Source organism: Perca flavescens, chromosome 10, assembly GCF_004354835.1.
Source record: "Perca flavescens isolate YP-PL-M2 chromosome 10, PFLA_1.0, whole genome shotgun sequence".
In the NCBI taxonomy this organism is placed as follows: domain Eukaryota; kingdom Metazoa; phylum Chordata; class Actinopteri; order Perciformes; family Percidae; genus Perca; species Perca flavescens.
In genome coordinates this window covers 11044408-11072115 of record NC_041340.1, presented here as the reverse complement: position 1 = coordinate 11072115, position 27708 = coordinate 11044408, and the positions used below count along the sequence as shown (strand labels likewise).

General features: G+C 39.9%; 3 protein-coding genes across 5 annotated transcripts in view; 2 read left to right on the top strand and 1 right to left on the bottom strand.

Moving 5' to 3' along the window:
* ctbp1 (C-terminal binding protein 1) overlaps nucleotides 1–2588 on the bottom strand; it is a 31798-nt gene extending 29210 nt beyond the window's left edge. Inside the window, exons 1-2 of the mRNA XM_028588866.1 lie at nucleotides 2430–2588; nucleotides 926–959 (exon numbers count right to left, since the gene is read on the bottom strand). The gene's annotated coding sequence lies outside the window, so the exon portion shown is untranslated. The remainder of the gene's footprint in view (nucleotides 1–925; nucleotides 960–2429) is intronic.
* Nucleotides 1633–20414, top strand: maea (macrophage erythroblast attacher, E3 ubiquitin ligase). Of its 2 annotated transcripts, none has more exons than XM_028588863.1 (9): nucleotides 1633–1902; nucleotides 9926–10108; nucleotides 14431–14634; nucleotides 14932–15054; nucleotides 15937–16013; nucleotides 16125–16233; nucleotides 19019–19152; nucleotides 19536–19731; nucleotides 19897–20414. In XM_028588863.1, the coding sequence occupies exons 1-9, from the start codon at nucleotides 1690–1692 to the stop codon at nucleotides 19990–19992; spliced, it is 1335 nt and encodes a 444-aa protein (XP_028444664.1). In that variant the 5' UTR covers nucleotides 1633–1689; the 3' UTR covers nucleotides 19993–20414. The 2 variants fall into 2 exon arrangements, with proteins under 2 accessions (XP_028444664.1, XP_028444665.1); XM_028588864.1 differs by lacking the exon at nucleotides 1633–1902 and adding an exon at nucleotides 2514–2735 and having other exon boundaries at nucleotides 19897–19992.
* Nucleotides 20415–23362: 2948 nt separating this feature from the next.
* Nucleotides 23363–27223, top strand: LOC114562301 (heterogeneous nuclear ribonucleoprotein A0). 2 transcript variants are annotated; one of them, XM_028588628.1, is made up of 3 exons: nucleotides 23363–24505; nucleotides 25919–26021; nucleotides 27123–27223. In XM_028588628.1, exon 1 carries the CDS (start codon nucleotides 23430–23432, stop codon nucleotides 24336–24338), a length of 909 nt encoding a protein of 302 aa, XP_028444429.1. In that variant the 5' UTR covers nucleotides 23363–23429; the 3' UTR covers nucleotides 24339–24505; nucleotides 25919–26021; nucleotides 27123–27223. The 2 variants fall into 2 exon arrangements, with proteins under 2 accessions (XP_028444429.1, XP_028444428.1); XM_028588627.1 differs by having other exon boundaries at nucleotides 25919–27221.
* Nucleotides 27224–27708: the final 485 nt, after the last annotated feature.

Below are 27708 nucleotides of genomic sequence, written 5' to 3'. Positions count from 1 at the left end.
ACATTCTACACACAGAAAGCACTCGATAGGGGGCCAACAATACATGACAAACATTGCATCACCTTCCTTTCTGTGTGTCCACTGTTCCACTTTGTTCCTAAACTGGGTGGGGGTGGGGTGATGCAGTAGATAATGGGCCAATTGTAAGCGATTAGAGCTTGTACCAGCCAATCAGGAAAGCCCGGCACTGGACAGCGGCCAATGGCAATATGTTCACCAAGGCTTGGGGGGTTGGTTCTCACTCACACAGGAAAATACATGTGACCATATGGAACGGGTGTAGGGTGAATTCACTGGTTGTACTTATGGACTTAAACCTGTATTTTAAAATATCCTACACTAGAAATACTACAATATATGTCCTTATTTCTATGTATTGAAAATTATAACTACTATAGAGATTGACTAGAAGATTTACCTATCATAGGTTTTACACTTTTATTTCAGGTGACTACCTTGAACTACAGTTTGGACTTCAAATGGACAAATAATTCAGGATTCCTTAAAACCAATGTCCGATCTCCTCATCCCCACTAATGTCAGTTATCAATTATCAATTCATATTTAATTAATAAATTCATGGCTATCTCAAAAATGTTTATAAAAATTCTGAAAAATCACTAATCACAATTTCTTAGAGGCCAAGGCGACATCTTCAATTGCTAAGGTCTATTTTATGTTTATTTCTCAAATGACTTAAAGCGGTTAGTATTTTTGTGATTATTAGTTATCAAATTTGTTGTTGATTCATTTTCTGTTCGCTCAACTAAAAAACTAATTTTTTCAGCATTAGCCACCTGCCCTGTCATCCACTGTGTCTGTGTTTTTGCAGCTGATCTAACATATGTGCTGTATTAGATGACAGGAATCTTGTCTTAAAGTAAAGTTCTATATAAATTGAATGGTTGATAAGGCTTAAACTCACCTCTGCTTGAGGTGTATGCTCAAACACAGCAGCCCTAAGGAATACAAGAAAACATGATTATAATGCGGACTGATTAGTTTGTTCATAATTTACTGCAGTATTTGAAGTGGTTTTAGAGAATGTAAAGTTACTAGTGCAGCAACAAGTCTGGGACAAAATCACTAATATAAAGCTTCAAACTGGAAATAAATACGGTCCGACTTCTCAACTCGGGAAATGGAACCATACGAGCAGCACGTGAATGCAGCACAGCATACAGTCGTGACGTCGCCAAATATCACAAGAAGATGCATTTGTTAGTGTTCCTGAGCTCTCATTCACATCACATGATCTTCGTGAGCACATTTTATGAGCAGTTTTCCCAATTCCTAGGAATTTCATTTTTTTTTGCTGACAACCTCAAGTATCCATTGTCCACACGGTCTCATAAGCTGAGACACATTTAGCAATTTTACTCATTTCAATCCATATTTATAATTCCTAAGGGGCTATAAAATATGCAATATACCGATATGCAATACGTGAATTAATAAACATGTTCTTATCATCAACCTGCCATATGTTACTGCATATAGTCGTGTACCAAAAATTTCGCCAACTTTCCGAGTTGTTCCTGAGGAGGGGGAAATTCCTACATCTATTCACGTACATTTTCCCCGTTGTTAACTCGTTATTTCGACACCACGTGAATGCAGCATAAATCGCGTTGAATCAAGGAATACTCTCTGTTTGAAGCCACTTCAAATAAGAAAAGCATCTTAAAAATGTTCAACAATGCAACCCACACACCCGTACACAGAGTCAGTGCTGACACCGCCTCAGCAGATGGCGGTAGTGAGCACCAAGGCCATTCTGAGTTGATAGAAGAAAAAAAACACAAACAACCACAAGAAAACCACAAAACCAAGATGGCGGTGCAAGAGACAGCACCTCAACTGTCCATGGCTCTCAAAGTCCAAGAATATCCCACCCTGAAGGTAAACAAGAGCTAAAACGTCCATATATTAATAGCCTAACGATTCTAGCATGTCCAAAATGCACGATGTGTTTGACGCTATTTGGAAAATGGGGATTATTAGTTAATTTGATGGCGAGACCAGCGAAGTTGACAGGGAGGCTAACGTTAGCTGGACTAGCTTAGCCAGGTAGCAGCGTCTACTAACTACCTGTCTTTGAAATGCGATATCAAAGATCAAATAGTTCGATAACTAACAATAGCTGGTGGCTAGTTAGCTGGCTGTCTGTTGCCTTAATTAATTCTTATTTTTGGCGTCAAGTGTACTTAACGGTTTAGCAGTATAATTCAGTGAAAGGGTGATATAAACGTTAAAATAACCATAATTACTGACAGAACCTGACACAGCGTGATTGCCCATCCATTCAACAACCAGGCATGGCGTCAAAGAAATGGCTTGCAGGCAGTCATGATTGGCCTGCTAGCCAGTTTGCTGTGGTGACACCAGCAGAAGCAACCTTTTGTCGTCGCAAAAGATGAATAGCCTACCAGATAACGTAACGTCGAGCATGTAAATTTTTGCTGGCTTGAAGATCGGTTGAAATCACCGGGGGAGAACCCGTAACGCTACGGAGAATCAGTCCTGCGTGTTTTAGCGCAGTGTCATCAGATTGCTGCTGCTTCTCTGCACTTCAAAATGGCCAGCGAGAGAAATCACAGTCTGCCGCCGCACACACGCACTGAACCTCCATTCCACATAACGTTACTGCGACGCCACCACTGCTAAAAGACGAGCTGAAACAAGCCCGGGCTGCTCCTGTGTTCAAGAAAGCATCGTTGTTTAAAAGCACGTTTGTGAGTAGTAATGTATAGATTTTGTGTGGAAACTAATGTCATGATGCATATAACGTGTTGTTGGCGATGTTAAGCCGTCTCTGTGTTCAGAAAAGCATGGCTGTGGTTCAGGGATATGTCTGGCTTTGCTTGGATGCTGCAGTAAGGATGATGGGCACCATTTTAAGACAGGAGTGATGGTTATAATTGGCATCAAATGGGAGTCTACAGCTGTGAGAGAGCAGTTTTGGTTACATTTGGAGCTATATTGAGCAGAATTAAAATATCACAATGTTGCCTGACACAGACACTGAGGAATCTGCTAATCTGCATTACCAACAAATTATTCTGGTGTTGGGTATTATGTCCTTGTGGATGCATTTGGATATTTTCAGTCAGCTCAGTGTAAGCTTTACCACAAGCCAACATATATATATATATATATATATATATATATATATATATATATATATATATATATATATATATATATACAGTGGGGGAAATAAGTATTTGACCCCTTGCTGATTTTGCAGGTTTGCCCACTTACAAAGAATGCAAAAATCTACAATTTTAATCATATGTACATTCTAACAGTGAAAGACAGAATCCCAAAGAAAATTCCAGAAAATCACATCATATGAATTTATTAAAATTGATAACCATCTGATGAGGAAAAACAAGTATTTGACCCCCTGGACAAACAGCATGTTAATATTTTGTAGAAAAGCCATTATTGGCCAGCACAGATGTCAAACGGTTTTTATAGTTGGTGACAAGGTTTGTGCACATTTCGGCAGGGATGTTGGCCCTCCTCCCTGCAGACAGCCTCCAAATCATTCAGGTTCCGAGGTTGTCGCATGGCAACTCGAATTTTAAGCTCCCTCCAAAGATTTTCAATCGTTCAGGTCTGGAGACTGGCTAGGCCACTCCAGAACCTTGATGTGCTTCTTCTTCAGCCACTCTTTTGTTGCTTTGGCGGTGTGCTTAGGGTCGTTGTCGTGCTGAAACACCCATCCTCGACCCATCTTCAGCTCTCTCACTGAGGGAAGGAGATGTCGGTCCAGAATTCCATGATACATGGCCCCGTCCATCCTCCCCTCAATACGATGGAGTTGTCCCGTCCCCTTGGCTGAAAAGCACCCCCAAAGCATGATGTTGCCACCACCATGCTTGACGGTGGGGATGGTGTTCTTTGGGTTGTACTCGGTGTTCTTTGCCCTCCAAACACGACGAGTTGAGTTGAGGCCAAAAAGTTCTATTTTGGTCTCATCTGACCACATCACCTTCTTCCAGGCCTCTTCTGAGTCGTCCAGGTGGTGAATGGCGAACTTCATGCCGGCCTGTACATGTTTCTTCTTGAGCAGGGGGACCTTGCGTGCGCTGCAGGATTTCAATCCATGACGGCGTAGTGTGTTACCAACCGTTTCTTTTGTAACTGTGGTCCCAGCTGCCTTCAGTTGATTCATCAGTTCCCCCCTTGTGGTTTTGGGATGATTCCCCACCGTTCGCATGATCAGGGACACCCCACGAGGCAAGATCTTGTGTGGAGGCCCAGACCGAGGGAGGTTGGCGGTGGTGTGGTGCTTCTTCCATTTCCTGATAACTGCACCAACAGTTGATCTTTTCTCTCCAAGTTGCTTTCCGATTCTCTTGTAGCCCATCCCAGCCTTGTGCAGATCAACAATCTTGTCACTGATTTCCGTAGAAAGCTCTTTGGTCTTGCCCATGGTGGTGATGTTGGATGCTGGTTGTTTGGGTGTTGACAGGTGTCTTTTATACAGGTAACGAGGTGAGGCAGGTGTATTTGATGTAGATAATTGGTTTGGATTGGGGCTGTGTCTTAAAGAAAGGCTAACTGGCTTGTAGGAGCCAGAATACTTGCTGTTTGTCCAGGGGGTCAAATACTTGTTTTTCCTCATCAGATGGTTATCAATTTTAATAAATTCATATGATGTGATTTTCTGGAATTTTCTTTGGGATTCTGTCTTTCACTGTTAGAATGTACATATGATTACAATTGTAGATTTTTGCATTCTTTGTAAGTGGGCAAACCTGCAAAATCAGCAAGGGGTCAAATACTTATTTCCCCCACTGTGTATATATATATATATATATATATATATATATATATATACATACATACATACATACATACATACATACATACATACATACATACATACATACTAATTTACGCTTAAATGGCTAGGGTTTGTGACGAGGGGTTTGTTAAATGCTGAAAATTCAATTTTCAGGCCCATTATAGTGAAATGACATTGTAATGCTGCATATTTAAGTCTGTATTCAAGGTAAGACAAAATCATAATCTCATTGATATGCTAAACTTACCTAAGCCATTTAATGATTATAGTTATTCTAATTATCAATAATAGGTAAAGTGCACTGCCAGGAGTGGGCTTGTCTCTTGCAATGAGCTGCCTCACAACAAATCATGACAGGCAGCCACTCACACCATATCAGCCAAGCCGTTATAATAGCTGTCTGAAACATGTCTCACTGATTAACATGTCAACTGTCAAGTAAATTAAGGTTGTATGGAAAGCAGTAATACCATATAGCCTATATACGATCTAGTAGGCAGTCATAATCAAAAAGGGAATGTTTGTTTTTCTCAAAATGTGCAGGAGGCTCATCAGAGAAACCAATTATGTCCACTTCTTTATAAGAGGGTTTTCTCTCTACATCTGCAAAAAAATCTAAAGCTAGGCTATATTGTGATGTAGTACATTTTTTTGAAATTGTTTTTGAGAAACTGTTTGTAGCCTAGATAAAATATCCACATTTAAATGCTCATCACATTCTGCACATTGATTTGCTACATTTCTTGCCTTATACAGCCATAAATATTAAGTACATAGCCATTTCGATAGAGAGCGTAACAAAAGCAGTTGACATAATCTCTATGGTCTGTAGTTCTACTACATTATGCTGCTCAACCTTGCTTGTTTGCATACACTGGGAATTCTATGCATATTTTATGAATTGATTCTCTACATCTCATCCAAGCATAATCATCACCATCTATTGTATCTGGCTGCTGAAGCCTTCATTTCATTTCAATTTCAAAATTAATGTGGCCAAGTGTGTCACTAAAATTCTTTATTTGCTGAACAAACACTGACCAGTTTAATGTGCCAGTGGCAAACCCTGATCTCTATGTAGCCCTCAGGAAAAACTGCTGACATAAAGCCAATGCTTTTTCTGTCTTTTCCCTCTCATAGTGGCCATACACATACCTGAACAGAATAAGCCCCTTGTTTCTGTCGACAGGACACTAATGAATATTTACTAGTCAATGTTTACTATTTATTGGAGCATATAAAACTGTTCTGTGGTACAATTAAATATCTGAATCATTGGGTCTCATTCTGAGCTTTAATTTGGCAAAATTAGAGTTGATGGATACTAGAGCTGTCAGTCTTCCTCTATAATACAATTCAAATTCCATTTGTTATTTTTTTAAATATTTGAATAATATTCAAATATTAAATGCATATTAAATATGTACTACACTACTCGGTAGGGGTGGGCGATATATTGTCTACAATAATATCGTCATTATTGTGTTAATGATTTGCAAATTGACATTATCGAGTATTTAAATTACTTACAAAAAAACACTTCAAAACACGCATTGGAACGCTACACATTCACTAATGTCAGCAAAGATGGTGGCGCGCGATTGTGCAGTGGCTACTAGCTCTCCTGTCGGTAGGGCTGTCACCTCTTAGTCGATTAGTTGACTAATCGGTCGTTTTGGTCTTAGTCGACTAAGATTTCTTTAGTCGATTAGTCATTTATGCTTATTCATACTTAATTACTTATTTCCAAAAAACTTCTGAGCACATTTATGGTAAACACAAGATTTAAAGTGGTGCTTTTGCAGGATTAATTGTGGAGAAACTCAGTTTTACAGACGGTTAATTAACTAAATTTATATTTTGCTTTTCTAGTCTTAACCACCTCTCAAAGCGCACAGCTCTGTCAATTAAATCAACTAATCGATTAGTCGACAAAATCGTATAAGTGTTAGTCGACTAAGAATTTCTTTAGTCGAGGACAGCCCTACCTGTCGGTGTATATTTAAAGTACAGCCACACTGAACTAATCAATATAGGACTACGATACAACACAGCCGTTACGAGAGCCTTCCAGGCGGCTCATAACATCCCGGAGGACATAGCCAGACCGGGCGCTCCGTGGATTGTTGTCGGCAGCTAGCACGCCGAGCTAGCTACCGGCAAGATTGAGACAAGAACTCCGGCAAGACCAGAGGCAGAGGACTGCATTTTTGTGCATTATGAATGGAGTACCGACTGCAGAATCGTTGCCCAGCACTGCTCACTTGACCTGGAAGCCCTGTCGGTAATATACAGGCCATTTTATTTACCACGAAAACCGCACACTGCCGTCTACATAGCCCCCGATGCTAACGTTGGCACAAGTTTGGCTCACTGCTAACCATAGTGAACAAACTGCAGCGTGGGGGGATATTGTAGCAGGGGACTTAAACAAGGCGTCCTTAAAGTCTGTACTCCCCAGCTTTTTTCCAGCATGTAGATTGTGCTACTAGAGGGAAGAACACACTAGACCATGTATACTCTAACATCAAGAAAGCATACAGAACTGCTCCTCTCCCTCACTTGGGCCAGTCACATCACATCCAACTACTCCTGATCCCAGCATAAATCCCAGTCAGAAGGACTATAAAGCCAAGTAGGAGGACTATCAAAACGTGGCCTTCCAATAAGGACATTTTGTGTGCAATATGTTACAGAACAGAGCCCTTTGTTTATTGTTATGATTTCATCTTGCTTGTATGCTGCACAATTTACATTACAGCAGAGGTGAACAACTGAATGTTTACTCAGAGTTCAATGTTCCTACAGTAGTTCAGTTAGTATTTTGTATGTTTTTGAATTGTTTTTACTTGAATACTTACATTTTAAAGAAAATAAATAAGAACCGTTTTCATTCAACATTGTGCCCATTATTATCATCATTGACTAAGTAACTCAGACTTTTAAAAAAGCATTTTTAAAGAATATCGTCTAATTATTGTTATCGTCAAAATCGCCAAAATATAGAGATATTATTTTTTGTCCATATCACCCACCCCTACTACTCAGGCTTGCATATTGTCAATGCCACTACAAGCATGTGGTGGTTCTTGCACGTTTTGTCCACTAGAGGGACTTCCAACATCAGCCTGACCTTGAAGGGGACCTACGTCATGACACATTGCATTTCTGGCACGCCGCTCTCTGTTTCCTTTATTTTCCACCACGCACACAGTGACAAAATCAACAGAGAACTCTGTAATGAAAACATGATCTAACAAGTGTATTGAAGCAGCTCCGTTGTAAAGGTTAACGTTGCTTGGTTAGCACAACATCATGTTAGAAAGCACAACCGAAACGATTTGTTATAAACTAAGTAACAATATTGTTAGCCACAATGCTAACGGCATTAATAACTAAGCCAAACTGTGCTGCCACTACTATTTTAGTGATTTAAAAGCAACCTGTTTCTTGCAGATTGTCACATTACTGAGAATACAGCTGTTAGAATATATAATAATATATATATAATATATAATCATAATATATGAAGTCAAAGCGAACTCTGACAGCTGTAGGGCAGCTAACATTACCTTTAGCTGTCTCCATGAAGCTCCCCAATAAGGTCCTATAACTCACGACGCAGTTAGGAAACCAGAACGAGCTAACTATTGATAACATAAGCATTTTTGGCTCAGTAGTTGTCTATTTTAAAGTCATGTTAAAACTATTTCCCATCCTTGTTCCGATTTCCAGCCGCTGCCTGTCACTCCCCCCTATACTAACATTACTCTGTACCTAACGTTGGCTCACAATGCCTTGTGTTTCTCACTCCCGTAACTTATTGTTCATCAGATGTGTCATGAGAAGAGGGAGATTAGCTTACGTCAGCCAACCTATTTATAAAAAAAACATCACATTTGAGTAGTAATTTCAGCATTCGAATAGTATTGAATTTTTTAAATTTTTTTCATTGGTTTTACCATCCAGTGTACAAGAGTACTGTCTGCGTTTATGTCGCAGACAGTACTCTTGTACACTGGATGGTAAAAGCCGTGGACACCCATGCACTGAGTAACTAGCTAAAAAAACTTTTTTACTTTTCACTGCTCCATCCATCTCTCGCTGTATTTCCTCTTCACTGACAAAGTACTTCTGCATCAGTTGCCAACTGCAGTGTTTCTAGCTAAATTCTTAGTCGACTAACACTCATTCAATTGTATTGACTAATCGATTAGTTGATTTAATCAACAGATCTGTAAATCTGAGTTTCTACGAAAAGAGTCATGCAAAAGCACCACTTTAATTCTTGTGTTTACCAGAGATGTGCTCGTACGTTTCTTGGAAATAAGTCATTCAGCATGAAAAAAGCATAAAACATGCCTAATCAACTAAAGAAATCTAAATTGACTAAGACCAAAACGACCGATTAGTCAACTAATCAACTAAGAGGGAGCAGCCCTAGTTTCTAGCTCCATCTTTAGTATCAGATCAGTGTGCTTGGTACCTCAACAGCGGGTAACGAAAAAACGGGACAGAATCGAGCGGTTCTATTGGTGCCATCCATCCACAACTTTTGACAATGGAAATGCAAAAATAAACATTCTAATGTGTAACGGACTCAACTGAACCAGACTGCTTGGTGGAAACAATGCTATAATAGATCATGGCCTTTAGATTTTTAGAAAAACACTTTAAACAGGAATTTGTTTAGGTAGATCATGTTGATTCAAGTTGGTACAGTACAAATAAGAGATATACTAGAGCTATAAATCCTTACTAACATAATACCGTGTGAAATTAAATGTAGCAGTGATAGAATATTCTGTAGATAGCAGTAGCCAGAAAGACAGGAGTGTTGCAGTCTGAAAAAGTAGGGACCAGTTAGACTCAGTCTGACAGAATACAGTTTTTGTTTTGTAGAGGATCCATTATAGCTTAATTATCTAACAACTTTCTACCTTTCATAAAATACAAACCATGATCAGCTAGAGGTCCTTTTTATATGCATTTGTTTACTAATGACATTTTGTAACATTGTAGTGAGTGACCTGCTTGCTCTTTGACACTGCAAAACCTGAATGCCTGATACACAGAGGTAAATAGCCAATGGCATTGTCGTTGCAGGTGCCGTACGAGACTCTGAACAAGCGTTTTAGGGCGGCTCAGAAGAACATCGACCGGGAGACAAGTCACGTGACAATGGTTGTTGCAGAGCTGGAAAAGACGCTGAGCAGCTTCCCAGTGGTCGACTCAGTGGTGTCACTGCTGGATGGTGTGGTGGAGAAACTCAGCGCCCTGAAGAGGAAGGTGAGGGATTTAGATGTGCACATACACAAATTTTCACACAGCAATGTAATCGCTGTCGACTTTTAAGAATTGTGTGTGTGTGTGTGTGTGTGTGTGTGTGTGTGTGTGTGTGTGTGTGTGTGTGTGTGTGTGTGTGTGTGTGTGTGTGTGTGTGTCGTGATTAGCTTTGGAGCGAGTAGCGACTCTAGAGGCATAGTGAGAGAAACAAAGTGTCTCCCCTGTGCTTTAGGGCTGTTGGAACGAATTCCGAAAGTCGGATATAATTTAGTAATAGGTTTTCTTTTTTGTGTGTGTGTAAATAGGTTGGCTAACGTTAGCTAATCTCCCTCTTCTCATGTTAAGTCTGAACAATAAGTTACGGGAGTGAGAAACACAAGGCATTGTGAGCCAACGTTAGATACCGAGTAACGTTAGTACAGGGGGGAGTGACAGGCTGCGGCTGGAAATCGGAACAAGGATGGGAAATAGTTTTTAACATGACTTTAAAATCAACATCCACCGAGCCAAAATGCTTATGTTATCAATAGTTAGCTCATTCTGCTTTCCTAACTGCGTCGTGAGTTATAGGAGCTTAGCGGGGAGCTTCATGGAGACAGCTAAAGGTAATGTTAGCTGCTCTACAGCTGTCAGAGTTCGCTTTAACTTCATATATTACCTTCTAACAGCTGTATTCTCAGTAATGTGACAATCTGCAAGAAACAGGTTGCTTTTAAATCACTAAAATAGTAGTGGCAGCGCCGTTTGGTTTAGTTATCAATGCCGTTAGCATCGTGGCTAACAATATTGTTACTTAGTTTATAACAAATCATTTCGGTTGTGCTTTCTAACATGTCATTGAGCTAACCGAGCATCGTTAGCCTCTACAACAGAGCCGCTTCAATACACTTGTTAGATCATGTATCTTTACAGAGTTCACTGTTGATTTGTGTTCGTCATTGTGCTCGTGGTGGAAAATAATGTAAACGGAAAGCAGTGTGCCAGAAATGCAATGCCCCATGATGTAGATCCCTTTCAAGGCCAGGCTGATGTTGGAAGTCCCTCTAGTGGACAGAATGTGTAACAACCACCACATGTTTATAGTGGCATAAGCTTGAGTAGTGTACATATTTAACAGGCTGCATTTGAGCATTAAATATTCGAATATAAAAAAAAAAAAAAAAAATGAAATTTGAATGGTGTTATAGAGGAAGACTGACAGCTGACCACTGTGGGAAATCTATAGCAGGAAAAGTTAACCCTCCTTGATTCCATCTTGTTTATGGAGAACCAGGAAATGAGTCGGATGTGTAGTTACATTTTTAGAGAGGTGCACGCCGTAGGGTTCCGGCGTAGGTCAGTGTCTCCACGTACCTATGTACGTAGCCATGGCGTAGATTTTACGCAGAAGCATAAATCACGCTTATGGCCATGTAGTTTTCCCCTTAGGATTTTTTCCAAGGGGATGGTGACTCTTCCCCAAAAAGTTGTTGAGGTTTGGGGGGGCCTTTCCATGTAGGTACATTTTATTCAAGGATTGGAATCTCAAACTTCAGGAGGGCCATCTCCGCAACCAAAGCAGAATAATTTAAAATTTTGGTGTTGAAAGTTTTGTCATCAGCTGTGTTTTTAGACCATTCTGTACAGTGTACACTGAAATGCAAAGAAAACCCCAAAACAGCAATAGCTTCCTCACCTTCCCTTTTAGTTTAATTATGGTATAATTTCTTTGGAATGAAAAACACTTTTGACTAATACAGGCAGTTACTCTCTGTGCTTTATCACAGTTATTTTGCCTGTGACTCTCTTGGCTTTTATAGCGTGTTTTGTGTTTTTATTTCTAACTTGTTAACTAATTTATAAATAGAGGTGTTACCTCCATTATTTTAGCTTTTAGTGATTACATTAACATAGCTGGAAAGTGCAGCTATGTTTGTGGAAGGTTTATTACAACAATCATGCCTGAGTGTTTACTCTGTTGATACTACACTTCAGGTTCAGGTTCACTACACAGGTTTTTCAATTGTAACCACTTTGAAGGTCATTTTCAAAATCTGGCCTTGGGTGGATGGAGATACAACATAAAAATAAAATCTATTATCCATTTAAATTTCAAATTTGTCCTACTCTTCCCTTAAAAAGTACAAGCACTGGTATTGACCCTGGTACTTACACCACCAGTAGTATCTTATCTCCCTTCAGCTAGAGCCTGTTAAAAGCCACATTACTCACCCCTGTTAGCAAAAGCACTTTATTGTGACTGTGGTTTCTTTATAATGGCATAACCGTTGCCTTGGTTGAATGTGTTTGTGAGCCACCGCTCAGAAATGCTGCCTGGCTGGTTCTTCTATCAAGCCTTTCTAAAACTACAGACAACAAGTGATCAAAACACACTTTGCGGTTCTTTTTTACCAACATGTTGTCCAGCAGGTACTTTGTGGCATAAGCCAATAAACCATAAGCCCTGAATTCATTGTATTGAAGGCTAGGTCACACTAGACACTACACTGGTGTGCTAGGGGTGTGGGAGTAATTTCCCTCCCAAATATGTTGGGCCAAATCTGGTCTGACTGGTGTAGAGAAAAGTAGTCTAAAAGTCAAGATTGTAATCTGAAAGTAAGAGTTAAGTTTGAGTCCTAAATAAAGGGAAATACCGAGAGAAGACCAAGCAATGCAATTCTATTTTGAAATCTAATCTAAAACGTTAGTGTGCATGTACCAGTGCACATAGGAATGCAATCATGTACTGGACGATGTAGTCACTGTTTACTTACTTCCATGTCACTTCAGAAAAAAAATTCTAATATGAACGTGACATGCAACAATGAAAATAAACAGTGTCCCTTGCCTTTTATGTTAATGACTTACCCAACTTACCTCTGTCACCTAAGAGTTTATCTACAGAACAGGAAGCAGCAGTTTAGTCTGGCCTGTCCTCGATGATGTGAAAAGTCTTGCAGTCTGGCATAGGACTGGGCGATAAAACGATAACGATATGTATCGCGATAGACACATAATCAATATCAATCGAAAATGCGTTCGATAAAACGTTCGATAACTTGTTTTTCTTCATCAGAAGAAACCAGAGGTTGTGAATCAAGTTTGGTTGCATGAACAAAGGCCCTCACTCTCTGGCAACCTAGCAACGTGGGGAGTGACACTCTAACAGCCAATCATGTAACAGTATCATGTTTGGTTGCGCCACATCGCTGTCTCGTGTTCTTCAATAACAAAACCGGCGTGGAGTGGAAAGTGAGTGCCGCAGCGAGCAAGGAAATTGTTGATAAAACAGGAAAAGTCAGTATGGCAGTTTTGGGGATTTTATAAGTCTGACCCTAGACAGACCAATGTCGTCACACCGTCATCCAGAAAATAAAAATAGTTCTTCTCAGGTTTCTTATATTTAGCTAACACTTTGCACTATTTTATGACACTTTATTAAGCATTTCTTACTTATTCTTTAATTTTGCACCTTAATGTTAAGAGATAATTGTTAAGTGTTCATTGTGATTTTAGACCTATGTTTACATTTTAATTATTTGAGTGTTTTCCATGGTTGTGTTGACATTTCTGCTTTTATAACTGAGGGGATTATAATCAGAGCAGGGTTAAGTTTAAAATAAAAATGTTTAAATTTAATATATTTTTCTCCTGGTCCTTATTTTAAATAGGTCATAAAAAATATCAATAATTATCGATATCGACCGATTTGAAAAACTTATATTGTGATACAATTTTCAACCATATCGCCCAGCCCTAGTCTGGCATCACTGTGATTATAATATCGGTTTGCAGTTATCAGCCGTGCAAAAGGTTTATAAGAAGTTCTGTGTTTTTTTTCCTGTTTTAAAAATCTTTATTACATATTATAATTTGATTCGGTCACTGTATCACATAAATAAGAAAATGGGGGCTCTTTCTTTTAAAGTGCTCATATTATGCTTTTTGGCTATTTCCTTTTCCTTTATTGTGTTATATATCTTTTTTGTGCACATTATAGGTTTACAAAGTGACAAGCTAGCAGTGCTTACTGCGCATGTGCGACTCCCAACAAAGATGGTACAGAAGTGTGAAAAGAGGAGCTTCAGCAATGTGCAGTACAACAAATCTATGGTGTTTTCTGAAAATTAAACCACATTAACCTATTCTGGTACAACCTCTAAATACAATTATGAACCTGAAAATGAGCATAATATGAGCACTTTAAGGAAATAATGGATATTAGCCCATCAATATGAACTTGTATTTTTGTTTTACGTGATGCATATTGAGCTTTTTGCAAATATCCTGATTAGTCTCTCTCTCTCTCTCTGTCTGTCTCTGTCTGTCTCTCTCTCTCTGTGTAGGCTGCGGAGTCCATCCAAGCAGAAGATGAGAGTGCCAAACTGTGTAAGCGTCGCATCGAGCACTTGAAGGAGCACAGCAGCGACCAGCCGGCCTCAGTCAACCTGTGGAAGAAGAAACGCATGGATCGAATGATGGTGGAGCATTTGCTGCGCTGCGGCTACTACAACACAGCTGTTAAACTGGCCAGACAGAGCGGTATAGAGGTAACTGTCTGGAGACTCAGGAGCTCTTTGAGTTCATATAGTAATTTGCAACTGAGAATATGCGATAAAACTCAGTGACCATGTTAAACTGTCAGTTTAACTTAATAGACATGTATTGTGTATGTGTGTGTTGAGACTTGTGTCATTCTGATACCTGAAACTGGGCTTTTTAATTAGTTAATCCATCAGTTGTTTTACCAGTTGTTTCTGAATCAAATCTTTTGTTGAACACTGTGCTTATCTTTTTTCCTGATGCCTTTCTTCTCTATAAATGCATCCACTCTCCTGTATTTTTAGGATCTGGTCAACATTGAGATGTTCCTCACAGCTAAGGAGGTGGAGGAGTCTCTGGAGAGGCAGGAGACGGCCACTTGCCTAGCCTGGTGCCATGACAATAAGTCCCGCCTCCGCAAGATGAAGGTAGCTCATTTAAAAGAGTCAGATTTTACTTCACAAATCCAAGTTAAGGCCTGACAAATACTTAAAAGCCACACCATGACAAACAAACACACAATAACTGCATAGGTGTAAGTCAGGCATATCAAGCAAGCAGAATTATATGGACAAATGCTAATTGGTTTTGTATGTCGCAAATTTCTGCACTTTCTAAACAAGAATCCGCAATGTAAAGCTGTTTGTGCTCAGAAACAGACCTGTTAAGATGTAATTAGTCTTCCTGAGCGTTTTGCCCTTCTGGCTGTGGCAGCAAGTTAAAGTGTTAATCCTAAAATTGTCCTATTAAACCAGAAAGTACTCCGTAGAGCGTAGACCTCAGCCAAGACATAGTAAGTTTCCGGGTTAGCTGATAGTTTATGGAGTGCAAGGTTGTCTCTCAAAGGGCAGAATATTTATATGGTTAGTCAAAGTTTGAAATGCTGACTCTACGAAAAATGTCTTTGATTTTCTTTTGAGCATTTAATAATAATAATAATAATAATAATAATACATTTTATTTAAAGCGCCTTTCATGACACCCAAGGTCACTTCACAAACAAAAAAGGTTGTTAAAATGATCATGAGTCATCTCATTTGTGAAATTTGGTCTGGTTTAGCTCCAGCTCAATGCCAAATGCAGATACATTTTAGTTCCAACTGTTATTTATAACCGCTCCCAGCCAAAGTGGTAGGATATGTGTTTTTTTTTTCTGTTCCAAAAAAACATTTTGAAAGGCATCTTGAGAATCTACCAGTGCTTCTTGTAGGAAAGGGATCAGTTTTCTCTCTGCTCTCAAGGTTCATGAGAAATTGGCAGCACTTCAGTGGTTTAAACTTACTGGAATCGTTTGTCTGTTTCTTTGGCAGAGTTGTCTTGAGTTCAGTCTGAGAATCCAGGAGTTCATTGAGCTCATTAGACAAAACAAACGCATGGATGCAGTCAGGTAACACTAACTGTTATACCTTGAAAACTTGCACCAACTTCAGCTTTTTCCTTATTTTAACCATTATTATATCACCCACTGATCTTGTTTGTGTCTCTCTGTGTATATCAGACATGCAAGGAAGCATTTTAGCCAAGCGGAGGGTGGACAGTTGGACGAGGTTCGGCAGGTGATGGGCATGCTGGCCTTCCCATCCGATACACATATCTCCCCGTACAAGGTAAAACCTAGTCTTTACTAGTAGAAATATGTACATGTATGAGATGTTGTGTGGTCAGGCACAGTATGTGCAATATTATGGTATACTCATCTGAGCTTCTACCATTTTAAAAGTAATTCACGCAAAACTTGGTGGTGATGGAGCAGTGGATATGACACATGCCTTTGGTGTGGGAGATCTGGGTTCACTTCCCATTGTGATACATCAACCAATGTGTCCCTGAGCAAACTTGCTCCAGAGGCGTGCAACCTCTGACATATATAGCAATTGTAAGTCGCTAAAGTCAGCTAAATGACATGTAATGTAAAAAACTTCACACATGGGAATGCCAATTCCATAAATCGGGGGTCATCAACTACATTTTTCCAAGGGCCGGAATTTTTCTAAGCAGACACTCCAGGGGCTGGACTTTCAAATAAAGCAAACAAAATGTATTCATACCTAATACGCCTATTCTTGTTCGATATTTTCACTTTCTAACTGAATTAATGTTTATTTTTTACATGTATTAGTGTGAGAAAACTCCTTAAAAACATGGCAACTCCATAATGATAACTGGCTCTTTAACTACAAAATGATGTCAGACTATGAGGAAGTTCACTGAGGAGTGATGGTTAAAGTATGTGATTATGTAAACGTCGTTGTAGTATACAGTGTCCTGATTGCTGGAAAATGCCTGCAGAAAGAAAGGCCTGTTGTCAGGTAAAAATGTCACTTTCAAAGAGGCTGAGGAGAAAAGTTGATGTGGAAAACCCAAGCTTTAATGATGAATGGACTGATAAGCAGGTTATGCATTTGTCATGTATGCCTCACAAAACAATACAACCAGCATCATCATCAACAATGAAGAACGCCAACATAACGATTGCGTCATTCACGTGCATGTTAAGTAGCCACATGCATCAGGTTTTTTTACCGCTACAGCGGAGAGGATGGTTTGTTCAGCAGTTAAGTTTAAAAGAATTTGTCCAAATTTCAAGATTCGTGGCAAACTAAGACAAACATTTAGTCTACAAACCAACAGCTTTTGTTTTAGCTTGTTTGTAAAACTTTGCTATTTGCAGAGTAGAGCTGTTAGTGTAAAACAGTGCGGTGGACAAGAGTGGACTGCCCAGACGGAGCAGATTGAAATATCGCTTCTTACGTGTTTATGCCTGTAGATTGTTGATAAGTATTGACTTTTTACTCGCAAAGGTTTTATTTTAGCCTACTTAGAGTAATGAGCTTAGCGTTTAGTTCATCTGCGCCAGCAGCCATTGGTAATCCTCTCTGTATCGTTCCCAGTCAGGTAGTGCGTGTTGTAACGCACACACCTCTCGGCTAAGGTGTGTGTGTGTGTGTGTGTGTGTGTGTGTGTGTGTGTGTGTGTGTGTGTGTGTGTGTGTGTGTGTGTGTGTGTGTGTGTGTGTGTGTGTGTGTGTGTGTGTGTGTGTGTGTGTGTGTGTGTGTGTGTGTGTGTGTGTGTGTGTGTGTGTGTGTGTGTGTGTGTGTGTGTGTGTGTGTGTGTGTGTGTGTGTGTGTGTGTGTGTGGAGCGAGATCATCGCTTTACAGAATCCCGACATGTGTATAGAGATGCAAATACAGGGGGCTGGGTTTGTGCTCTACCTGTGTAATGTTACCTGCTGTAAATGCTTGAAATGCTAAATACCAGAACGCATTTTTTCCTCTTCACATTTTCTGAATTCATGATTTTTCTGCGGGCTGGACTGAAAGCTTTGGCGGGCCGGATGTGGCCCGCGGGCCGCTAGTTGACAATGGCTGCCATAGATGATAGAGCTAAACTCATCCCACTTATGTCGTTTTCAGTGGGTACACACCGTATCGTGTTTACATTCTGTGCTCATCTTAATAAATCATGAACCTAACCGATACTTGTTCACTGACATCAAACTTTTCATTATTAATAAGAGCACAACACGAATGATTTTCAAGTGTGGCACTTTATGGAGTGGTAAAGCAACAGACCGGCCACTAGAGGGCCTCTGTTGCCTTCTAAAACAAATGAACTCTTTTCTCTCTTCAGCTACTTGTCCTTAAGTAGCTGCTTTTACTAGCAGTGTTGTTATTTTTAAACTTCCACTTAGAAATCCTGTGAGAAACAGAATTGTACCATGGCACCAAAAAAGCATTTGGTGTTTTCTGCAAGCAAAAGAGATGGACCAAGCCAAACTAGTGTGTCAGCATTTTTGCCAACTTCTTGTGCCAGTATGACAGAAGCAGGAAGATAATCTCTGTCTTCTGCCAACATGTTTGTTGGGCTTCACATGTATAGCTTTAAATTATCATCAGTTTTATTTATTTATTTAGTTATTTTTTAATCTTTGGAATGTGACCTCATGTCCCTTTTTACAAATTACACACATGTGAAAACAGTCACATATGAACAAAACCAGGCTCAATAATAATGTTGCCACCATAGCTGACAGCCCATTAAAAGGATTAACTTGCATCTGTAACTTAGTTTAGAAAATGCACTTACATTACACTTGTAGGACGCCTTCGTAGTGAAAACACTTTGGGAAGCAGAGAAACAACCTCTCAAGGGCAACACACAACAGCATGTGCATCACTATTAGCTCCTGGGATTGGAACATCCCTGCTACAGACCACTGATTACAGGGCTGTCTGGTGTGTGTGTTGCAGTTTACATCGTTGGTTGGTTGGTTCGGAAATGAAATAACACGTTGGAGAAGAGGAGAAAGTACTGGGTCTGAAGTTTGTCTTGATTGAGCTGTTAGTGTAAAACTCTCTCTCTCCTGTTTCTTGTTATTTCTGTTCCATCAGGATCTTTTGGATCCAGCCCGCTGGAAGATGCTGATCCAGCAGTTCCGATATGACAACTACAGACTGCACCAGCTGGGAAACAACTCTGTCTTCACTATCACCCTGCAGGCCGGTCTGTCTGCCATCAAGACACCGTATCCTACCTATTTTATTTCCAATAACAAATTGCTTGTGCCCTTTTGATTTCATCTCCGCAGCCAATCTTTCTAAGTTTTTGTTGATTTTATTTTTATTGTGAATGAAACTAAATGGTGAATACTGACTTAAGATTTAAACAAAAAACAAAATGGAGTGTTCCTGTATCTCAGTGGCATGTGTAGGTGGCTACAGTTAAAGTAGATCAAATGAGGTCTTGACACATCACTTTTCCCCCCTTTGCCCTTGTTGTGTAATGAAAGTTGAAACACTACATAAAAAGCTTCATAACTTAGCCTAATTATTAAGCCTAAAAACCTTTTGTGTGTATTATTCTTTCCACTGATGTCTCCATTTCCCTTAACCTCTGTGCCCGTTCCAGTCAGTGCTACAAGGAGGACGGTACCTCGAAGAACCCAGACTGCCCAGTGTGCAGTAAATCCCTTAACAAGTTGGCCCAACCGCTACCCATGGCCCACTGCGCCAACTCCAGACTAGTCTGTAAGATCTCTGGGGAGGTCATGAATGAAAACAACCCTCCAATGATGCTGCCTAATGGATATGTATATGGCTACAATGTGAGTACACTGCAAGATGAACTACATCCAAAAGTACAGAGATAATGAGCTAAAGTTATTTCTGTCTGTTAAAATGCTTTAAAATGCTGTGTGGAAGCAAGAAAAATCATATAAATGTTTGTTTATCCGTCTAATTTATTATCCTGTGCTTATTCTCTCTTCTAGTCCCTTCTGTCCATCCGCCAAGATGACAAAGTGGTGTGTCCCAGAACCAAAGAAGTCTTCAACTTCTCTCAGGCTGAGAAGGTCTACATCATGTGATCACTCAGAGTATCAACATGATCAAATATGGCCGGTCGTTCATTACCTATGTGCCGGCCTACTCAGAGCCACCTGTGGAGCTGTGATCCAGTGCCCTTTCCCCCCACAGACACACCCAACATTTCCCACAATCCCCCCTCCCAATATATGATCGGCTGAAGTTTGCCAGTTTCCTTTCCTTCTCCCATTCTATCACACAAACGGAGATCCTCTCCTTTCAGACAGTTTTTCTGATGTGGCTACAGAACAAGAAGTTGATTGATCTGATCCATTCAAGCACATGGACTCTCAACATTGTCATTTTTTTTTAAAGGCCCTCGCTTTAGTTTAGAGACTAAAGAAAAGGACTGAGGGGGTGAAAAACTGCTAGGTAGATATTTGATTTTATTACAACAAATAAAAACTTGTTGAGGTTACTTTGACTTTTCACTAGTGGTGTTCCTTTGTTACTAAAATAACATGTGGCAGGACTGTGTTAACTCGCTCCATTAACTGGACTAACTCAAGATTTGGGCCTTTTTCAAAACCAACATGGCTGGCCTCCTATGTGGTAGCATCTCATTCTGTGATGCATGCTGTTGACATCCTTTGTCGTCCAGCAAAGTTTTTTGGTGGGTTGTTGGGGGGGTGGGGGGGGGGGGGATATGTTAAATGCCTCCTTTTAAACTGCCTACCTTTTTGCATTTCATCCCCCCTTGGTTGTGAAACCGGAGCTTGATTTGGGCCACAGTAGGCTCCTTTTCAAGTGTAAATATTAGATAGGAATTGATCATCCTCATGTATAAATTCAGTGGTTTTGGGGACAAGTAACGACAACGAAGATTAACCTTTGACGATGATTGCTGTGTGAACTGAACAAGTCTCTTCTTGGGTGTTGTAAACCTGATATAGCCCACAGTATACATACTCAAGTTAACTGGTTGTTCAGTAAAAGCTTCTCATTTCTGAGGAATCTATTTCACAAACGTAATATTGATTATGGTGTATTTTCTACCATAATGAAATTTACGCAATATTTAAACAAGACAACCATCTCTGATGTGCTTTTTTTATTAAACAAATTGTCTTCCTTTTTGTGTGTGAGGTTTGCCATTTTTAGAACTCTAACCTTTTTTTCTTTAGCTAAAAGAGAGTACTTTTTAGTGAACTTAGGATATGTGTTCTGTTTATAGTTGAAGCTAGTTATTTTAACATTGCCCAAATAGTTTAAATTTATAACTATTTTTCCAACAATGAACAAGATAATAAAGAGAGAGACTGATGACTTTTTTTCAGTCTTGTGCTCTGTGTATGTTGAAGCTGCCCGCGGCACCAACTCTCTACAGGGTTTACGTAGCATAAAGGTACACCAACTGCTTCTACATTACATGTAGTTTCATGCACATACCTGCCTTTATTTGAAAAATGTGTTCAGAGGCACGATCGAAACCTTGAATAAGCTGTTGGTTGAACAATCCTGCCTTTTCTTGCATACTCAAAACTTTTGGTCCTCTGAAAAAAAGGACTCCTCCTCTATGACTTTACAAATCTACTGTAAAGGATGGATGGACTGGGAATGTGATCAGAACAGATGTACGCAAATCTTGACTTCAGTTAAAACTAATGCACAACCCTAGACACCCACACTAAGCAATCCAAAAATGCAGTTTTATGTTAAACTGGATCATTCTTGCATACAATCATTTCTTCCATTTGTTTATTGACGAACCAAAAGTTGCCTCGTTTGTGTCCATAAATGATTGGAACTGTATATGTAAAGACACAGACTGTCCTGTGTATTGTGTTGGTAGAAATAGATGAAGGGATTGTTTCATGAGCAGTATGCCTCATAAAGATCTTAGTGAACTTTGATTTCAGTGTTTCATTATTTGTAATGTCTACTTTGCTCTGTGAGTTCAAACATCAGCATTACCATAAACCCTGGTAGGTGTGGTGAGATTAACGATTCAATGCAATTCTGTTGACATGGAAATGCAACCAAGTGTTGTGTCTTTCACATGAAACTACATCTCCATGGTCTGAAGAGGTCAGCGTTCTGTGTGGGCATTTTTTCGTCTAGCAGTAAAAAGCATGCTTACAGATGGTAATACACGGTAGTGTTGATCACTTATCTGTATGCCCAATACAAGTTTCCAGAGCCTCATGCAACATCTTAAAATACTGTTTAGTTTGACCCAACAGTCCAAAACCACAAAATATTCCAATTACAGTGCTAATTAACAGAGCATAGCTACAAATCCTCAAATTTGGGAAGCTGGAACCAGTTTGTTACTTAAACTTTTGGTTGGTTATCAACAAAAAAAAATTACAATTGTCTTTTGACTATTTTATTAAAAAGACTATTCAACTAGTGATTTTTTTTTATTTTTTTTAATGAGAATAGATCTAATTTTAAACACAAAAGTGGTGTAATGATGAATTCACAGATGTTTTTGTTATTTTGCCTTTTAACTCACTGCTATAAACCTCTACTTCAATTTCTGAATGAAACCACTTCTTGCACTAACCAAGCTGATGTTGCTGATAATTATGATGAAATTAACTCTTTGTGAGATATACTGATATCAGCACCCATGTCTCAATGCCTTATATACAATCCTAAATGCACTGTCTTAGCTTTTAAACTTTATTCACACAGGAGACGGTACTATTTAAATGTATTTTGGGCTGAAAATGTGGTTTTGGCTTGATACCCATGTAGGCTAACGTTACTCATGACCACATAGTAATTTGTTTTGTTAATTAAGATTTGTAAGCGTTATTTCTGGACCAAATCAGAAGAAAGCAGTATGCAGAAAGAAAGTCGCTGATCTTGCCATTCCAAAATGTAGCTTTAATTTATCATTATTGATGTATAAATATCAGAACGACTGCATTTGATCGATGCATTTTTTTAATGACACTGAAACCGTCCTGCAACGATACCGCGACTCATAGCTAATACTACAACGTATTTTTTTTATGTATTGTCTTTAGTATTTCATACTTATATTTTATATCTAAATTCACTTTTCATACGGTCGTTTTATACGTTTTAAACATAACAGCAGATGTCTTTTGTCCCACAATACAAAGAGTAGCGGACCGGAAGAGGTGTTACCGATTTCTTATGCTAATCTGTCGTCACAGCGCCAATTTTTTTCTAGGATGGCGAAGGCGTGACCCGCCCTACTGTCCTTCTGATTGGCTGGTTCTCGTTGCCTTTGTTGGTTGGGTTGGTTAGGTTTAGGCACGAGGACTGGGATTGGTTTGGATCAGGGTAAGAATGTCAGAGTAAACCAATCAGAGGCAACATACGGCAGCGTAGGGCGGGACATTGCTTCACCATCCTGGACAAAAAAACTCGCGTCGGGTATATATACAGCTGCGTTCATCCCCATACCACCATTTTGAGATTAGCGCACATTGAGTGACAAACAGCCTGTCGTTAATTGAAAATGTCTGACCAGCTTTGCAAACTTTTTGTCGGGGGCCTAAACGTGGACACCGACGACGATGGCCTGCGCAAGCATTTTGAGCAGTACGGATCGCTTACCGACTGCGTTGTTGTCGTGAACAAGCAGCTACAGCGATCCCGCTGTTTCGGCTTTGTAACCTACTCCTCGCCTGAGGAGGCCGATGCAGCAATGGCGGCTAGGCCTCACACAGTCGACGGAAACTCGGTCGAGGTGAAGCGTGCCGTTGCGAGAGAAGACGCCAACAAGCCAGAGGCCCTCGCAAAGGTGAAGAAAATCTTCGTTGGCGGTCTGAAAGACGATATCGAAGAGGAACATCTGAGCGACTACTTCTCTCAGTACGGCCAAATCGAGAAGGCCGAAGTCATCTCGGAGAAGGAGACCGGAAAGAAGAGGGGCTTCGGCTTTGTTTACTTCACCGATCACGACGCAGCCGACAAAGCAGTTGTAGTGAAGTTTCATACCGTCAATGGACACAAAGTTGAGGTGAAGAAAGCCCTGACCAAGCAGGAAATGCAGGCGGCCAACAGAACCGGCATGGCGCCGAGAGGCAGAGGTAGAGGAGGCATGAGGGGAAATCAAAATGGCTACGGCAGCAGGGAGTACGGCGGAAACTACAACTACGGAAATGGCGGAGGCTACAACGGTGGCGGCGGCGGTGGCGGCTACGGAGGTTACGGCGGACCTTATGGGGGTGGTTACGGAGAGCAGACAAGTGGCTACGGCGGTGGAAACGGCTACAACGAGTTTGGCAGCGGGTATGGCCAGCATTCTTCTGGTTACGGCCCCATGAAAGTGCCACCCTTCGGCGGTCAAAGGAGCGCTGCTCCCTACACCAGAGGCGGCGGCGGTGGGGGCTACCCCAGGGGGGGCTACGGCGGCGGCTACTAAATGAGTCTACACAAATTAACCACCCCCACCCCTGCCATAAATTACCTCCAGCCAGGATTTGGACGCCAAAATCAAATTCAGTAACGGGGCGTCTGCCGTGAAATCCAACAATGGCAGAGATACGGACACAGAGACCCCCTAACCTTCAGACCTCAAACCCCAAACAGGTAGGAAGGTCACTTCCCAACAAACCTGATAATAACGAGCAGCTGTTGCCGTTCAACTAGGACACGTTAAAAATGAAGAATAAAACATACAGTGATCCCTTTTTTTATTATGTACCCACGCCAACGCGTGTAGTTGTGGTTTAGAGTTGAATATTTTTTATTTGCGTTCACTCGTTGTTTTGCAAATTTCGATGTAGGATTGTTTTGCTGATTATCCTAATATTTTGCATTTTAAGCAATTAGATTTTGTTTCCTGGAGTAAAATTCGTGTGATTTTTTTTCAATGTATGAGGATGAGAAAGCATGTTTTGTGGTTTCATAGCTTGTCATATAACACCAACTTGTATGATTATCTACTTGAGTCATTCAGCAAAGGCGGGAACGTGATACTGCAGGATCCAGTTTCCTTGTTTCCTCCCCCATACTGTACCCAAACTCTCCTTACGCATAGTAATAGTTTCAGTCTAAATATTGTTCATTTTTCATTCCCTGTAGCAATATCTAATGTATATTGTATACTTTCATGTCTGGAGAACAAAACCTACTGTTAAACACTTTGGTATGCTTATGTATGTTCATTTTAAATAAAACGTTATACCACTTAGCTTAGTTTATTTTACTTATTTAACCAGGCTTCCTCAAGTTTATCCACAGGTTTTATAAGTGACATCATTTTGCTTTAGTTACATGGCATCTTTCCCACAGTTTATTCCCTTACACTCAGGTGGGTGAAATGGTTAAAGAATGGTTACCCACAGCCAATGCATGTAGGCTTTGTAGGGTTTGACCTTGTTTTTTTTAAATTATGTGGTTTTTAGACATTGCTAATATGACTTTTAAATATAATATATTTTTCCTTTTTGACATATTTGAATACATATCAACTTGTGGGCATGAGGGCTCTGATATTTATCTGATTATTCCTACTTCCTATTAGGTGTTCTTACTCGTATTCCAGTATGCTATCCCAGCCATAATAGCCGTAGCAGTTTGTTTATAGGATACATCAGGACCCTGTTGATTACCTGGGGTCGATTGTGATAGGAGTCTGAAATATCTCTTTAGGATATCCACATCCAGCAAACTAGGTATGTAAATCAACCTGTCTTCACTCTGTGTTGGTCAACCATGTATGGAATATCTTTATGAGATGGTGCTCAAGTGTGCCTTTTAGTTTAATTTTAAACTGACACTTTAATCATAGCTCAATGCGTCTTATATAGCTAATATTAAATACAAACAAAATGGGGAGGGGTTACTTAATTTGGTCTTAATTAACTTAAAGTGGGTGGAAGGGGACCCAAATTTTGTTCCACCAATAAATGAAATAATGGAACGAGTAAATTGGTGTCTCTTCCAGAAAACCTTGCTCTGTCTAGGTTCTCACTCTGTTTCTCTCCCCATCTCCTCCAGGTTGCTACGGTAACCTGGGAACGAGGACATCACCCTGAAAACGATGGGGTGTGTTTCTCCACGACTGGGGGACCGGAGAGTGGTTGTGCCGTCTCCCCCTCAGGTGAAGTCAGTTTTCACAAGGATTCCCCAGTGTGGTCTAAATGCATTTTGAAGAGCCTAACATGGGTTTTATTCTAAACCGTTTTATTGAGGATTTGGTAGGTTATAAAGTTTAGGGGAATTTTGATAACGCAGTGTCCCAGTGCAATTGTAAATGTTCTCTTCCCAGTGACCAACCAGCACTGACTATTAATAATGGATCTACAAAGTGCTATATTGGAGTGATTGTGTCCTTGATTAAAAAGACTTACAGGCAAGTATTATTAAACTAAGTCATAAACATTTTATGCAATTTTTAAGTGTTCTATTCTTTTAATCCCCCTTTGACCTCCAGATTTATTAGGACATCTTACTCTGATGCTGATGATGACCTGGGAGAATTTGCACTTTGGGCACTGTGGGATTCAAAATAAAATGTTTGATTACACTGTTGGTTTTTTTTATATATAAAGTCTAAAGTTTTATTTAAAATTGAATAACAGGTTGTTTGTGTGTGAGTTTGGCACTAACGTAGTCTTCCAAATACCTGAACTTTTTCTTTCTGTGGAAAACCATATTTTGCATGTGCCCCCAACGTAACCTAACAGCTTTGAGGTTTAACATGCTTTGTCTGCAGATGTTTCAAGACCAGGATCAATGGTGGAAAGTCTCATGCTTGCACAACCCCATGTGTCTTACAGTAACTTAATCAGGAAGTAGTGCTTTTTTTTTTTGAATGAGCTGAAGTAACTCTAAAGCTCAACATTGAACTGCATGATGAACAAACACATCTGACAGATTAACCTTGACTTTCTTCCTGGATTTAGCATTGGTGCCTTGATTGTGAGAACAGCCACTGCAATTGGAGAAAATTTGAATGTACACTTCATGTCTTTGCTGGAAGGATATGAAAAAACAAGCCAACCCTCAACATATACCAAAAGTACCCCTTTGTTTAATAAAATTGGAGGAAGGGCATTTTTAAATCCTGTCTGATGTACTGACTATTCAGGAGCACCAGTGGCACCTAACTCGCTACGTCATGTGTGACAAACCTGTTTAAGTGATTCTGTCGTGGGGAGTGGAGTGAAAATTTTACTTTTGTTCTCTTACCTTTTTATAGGATACTGTTGCTTGACGATTTCTGATCATCCCATAGGAAAAGGAAGCCTGTTATGTTGGCTGTGCTTTTTATAAATCTACAATAAATTATATATTTTTATACACTGAGACTTGTTATGTTACTTATTTACATTGAGTATAATTTGGTTGCGTGTTTCCCCTAGTGATACCTGTCATGAAGGAGTTGAAATAAGGTTTTGAATTGGTGGTCACACTGATTGGACAGATGACAGTTGCAGAGATGAAGTTTTTGTTTTGAGTGAAACCAAAGGATTTGTAACCATAAGTTTGTGATGGGTGTCCCCTCTATGTATACATGCACAAGTATTTTGACAATTTTAAAGGAGCCCCGTGGAGTTTACATGTAAACAAACAAGTTAGGTTTACATTCAGTGTTGGTCACCAAAAAGCACTGTCTAACATGTGTTTAAGTGCATTTCAAAGCTGATATTTTAGTATTTTAAATCCTGCATTGTTCACTGGCTCACCTGTAGGTCAGTGGTACAGTGTAAAATCATTAGCGGGAGTGGATATCAACTGGGACACACATGCTCCATATAGGGCTGCACAATTAATCGCAATTTCAT

Bases quoted from the DNA above. Each gene is read 5' to 3' on its own strand.
- LOC114562301 (XM_028588628.1), top strand. From the start codon at position 23,430: ATGTCTGACCAGCTTTGCAAACTTTTTGTCGGGGGCCTAAACGTGGAC.
- maea (XM_028588863.1), top strand. From the start codon at position 1,690: ATGTTCAACAATGCAACCCACACACCCGTACACAGAGTCAGTGCTGAC. The intron at 1,903-9,925 runs GTAAACAAGAGC...TTGTCGTTGCAG, and splicing joins AAGAATATCCCACCCTGAAG to GTGCCGTACGAGACTCTGAA. The intron at 19,732-19,896 runs GTGAGTACACTG...TCTCTCTTCTAG, and splicing joins GATATGTATATGGCTACAAT to TCCCTTCTGTCCATCCGCCA.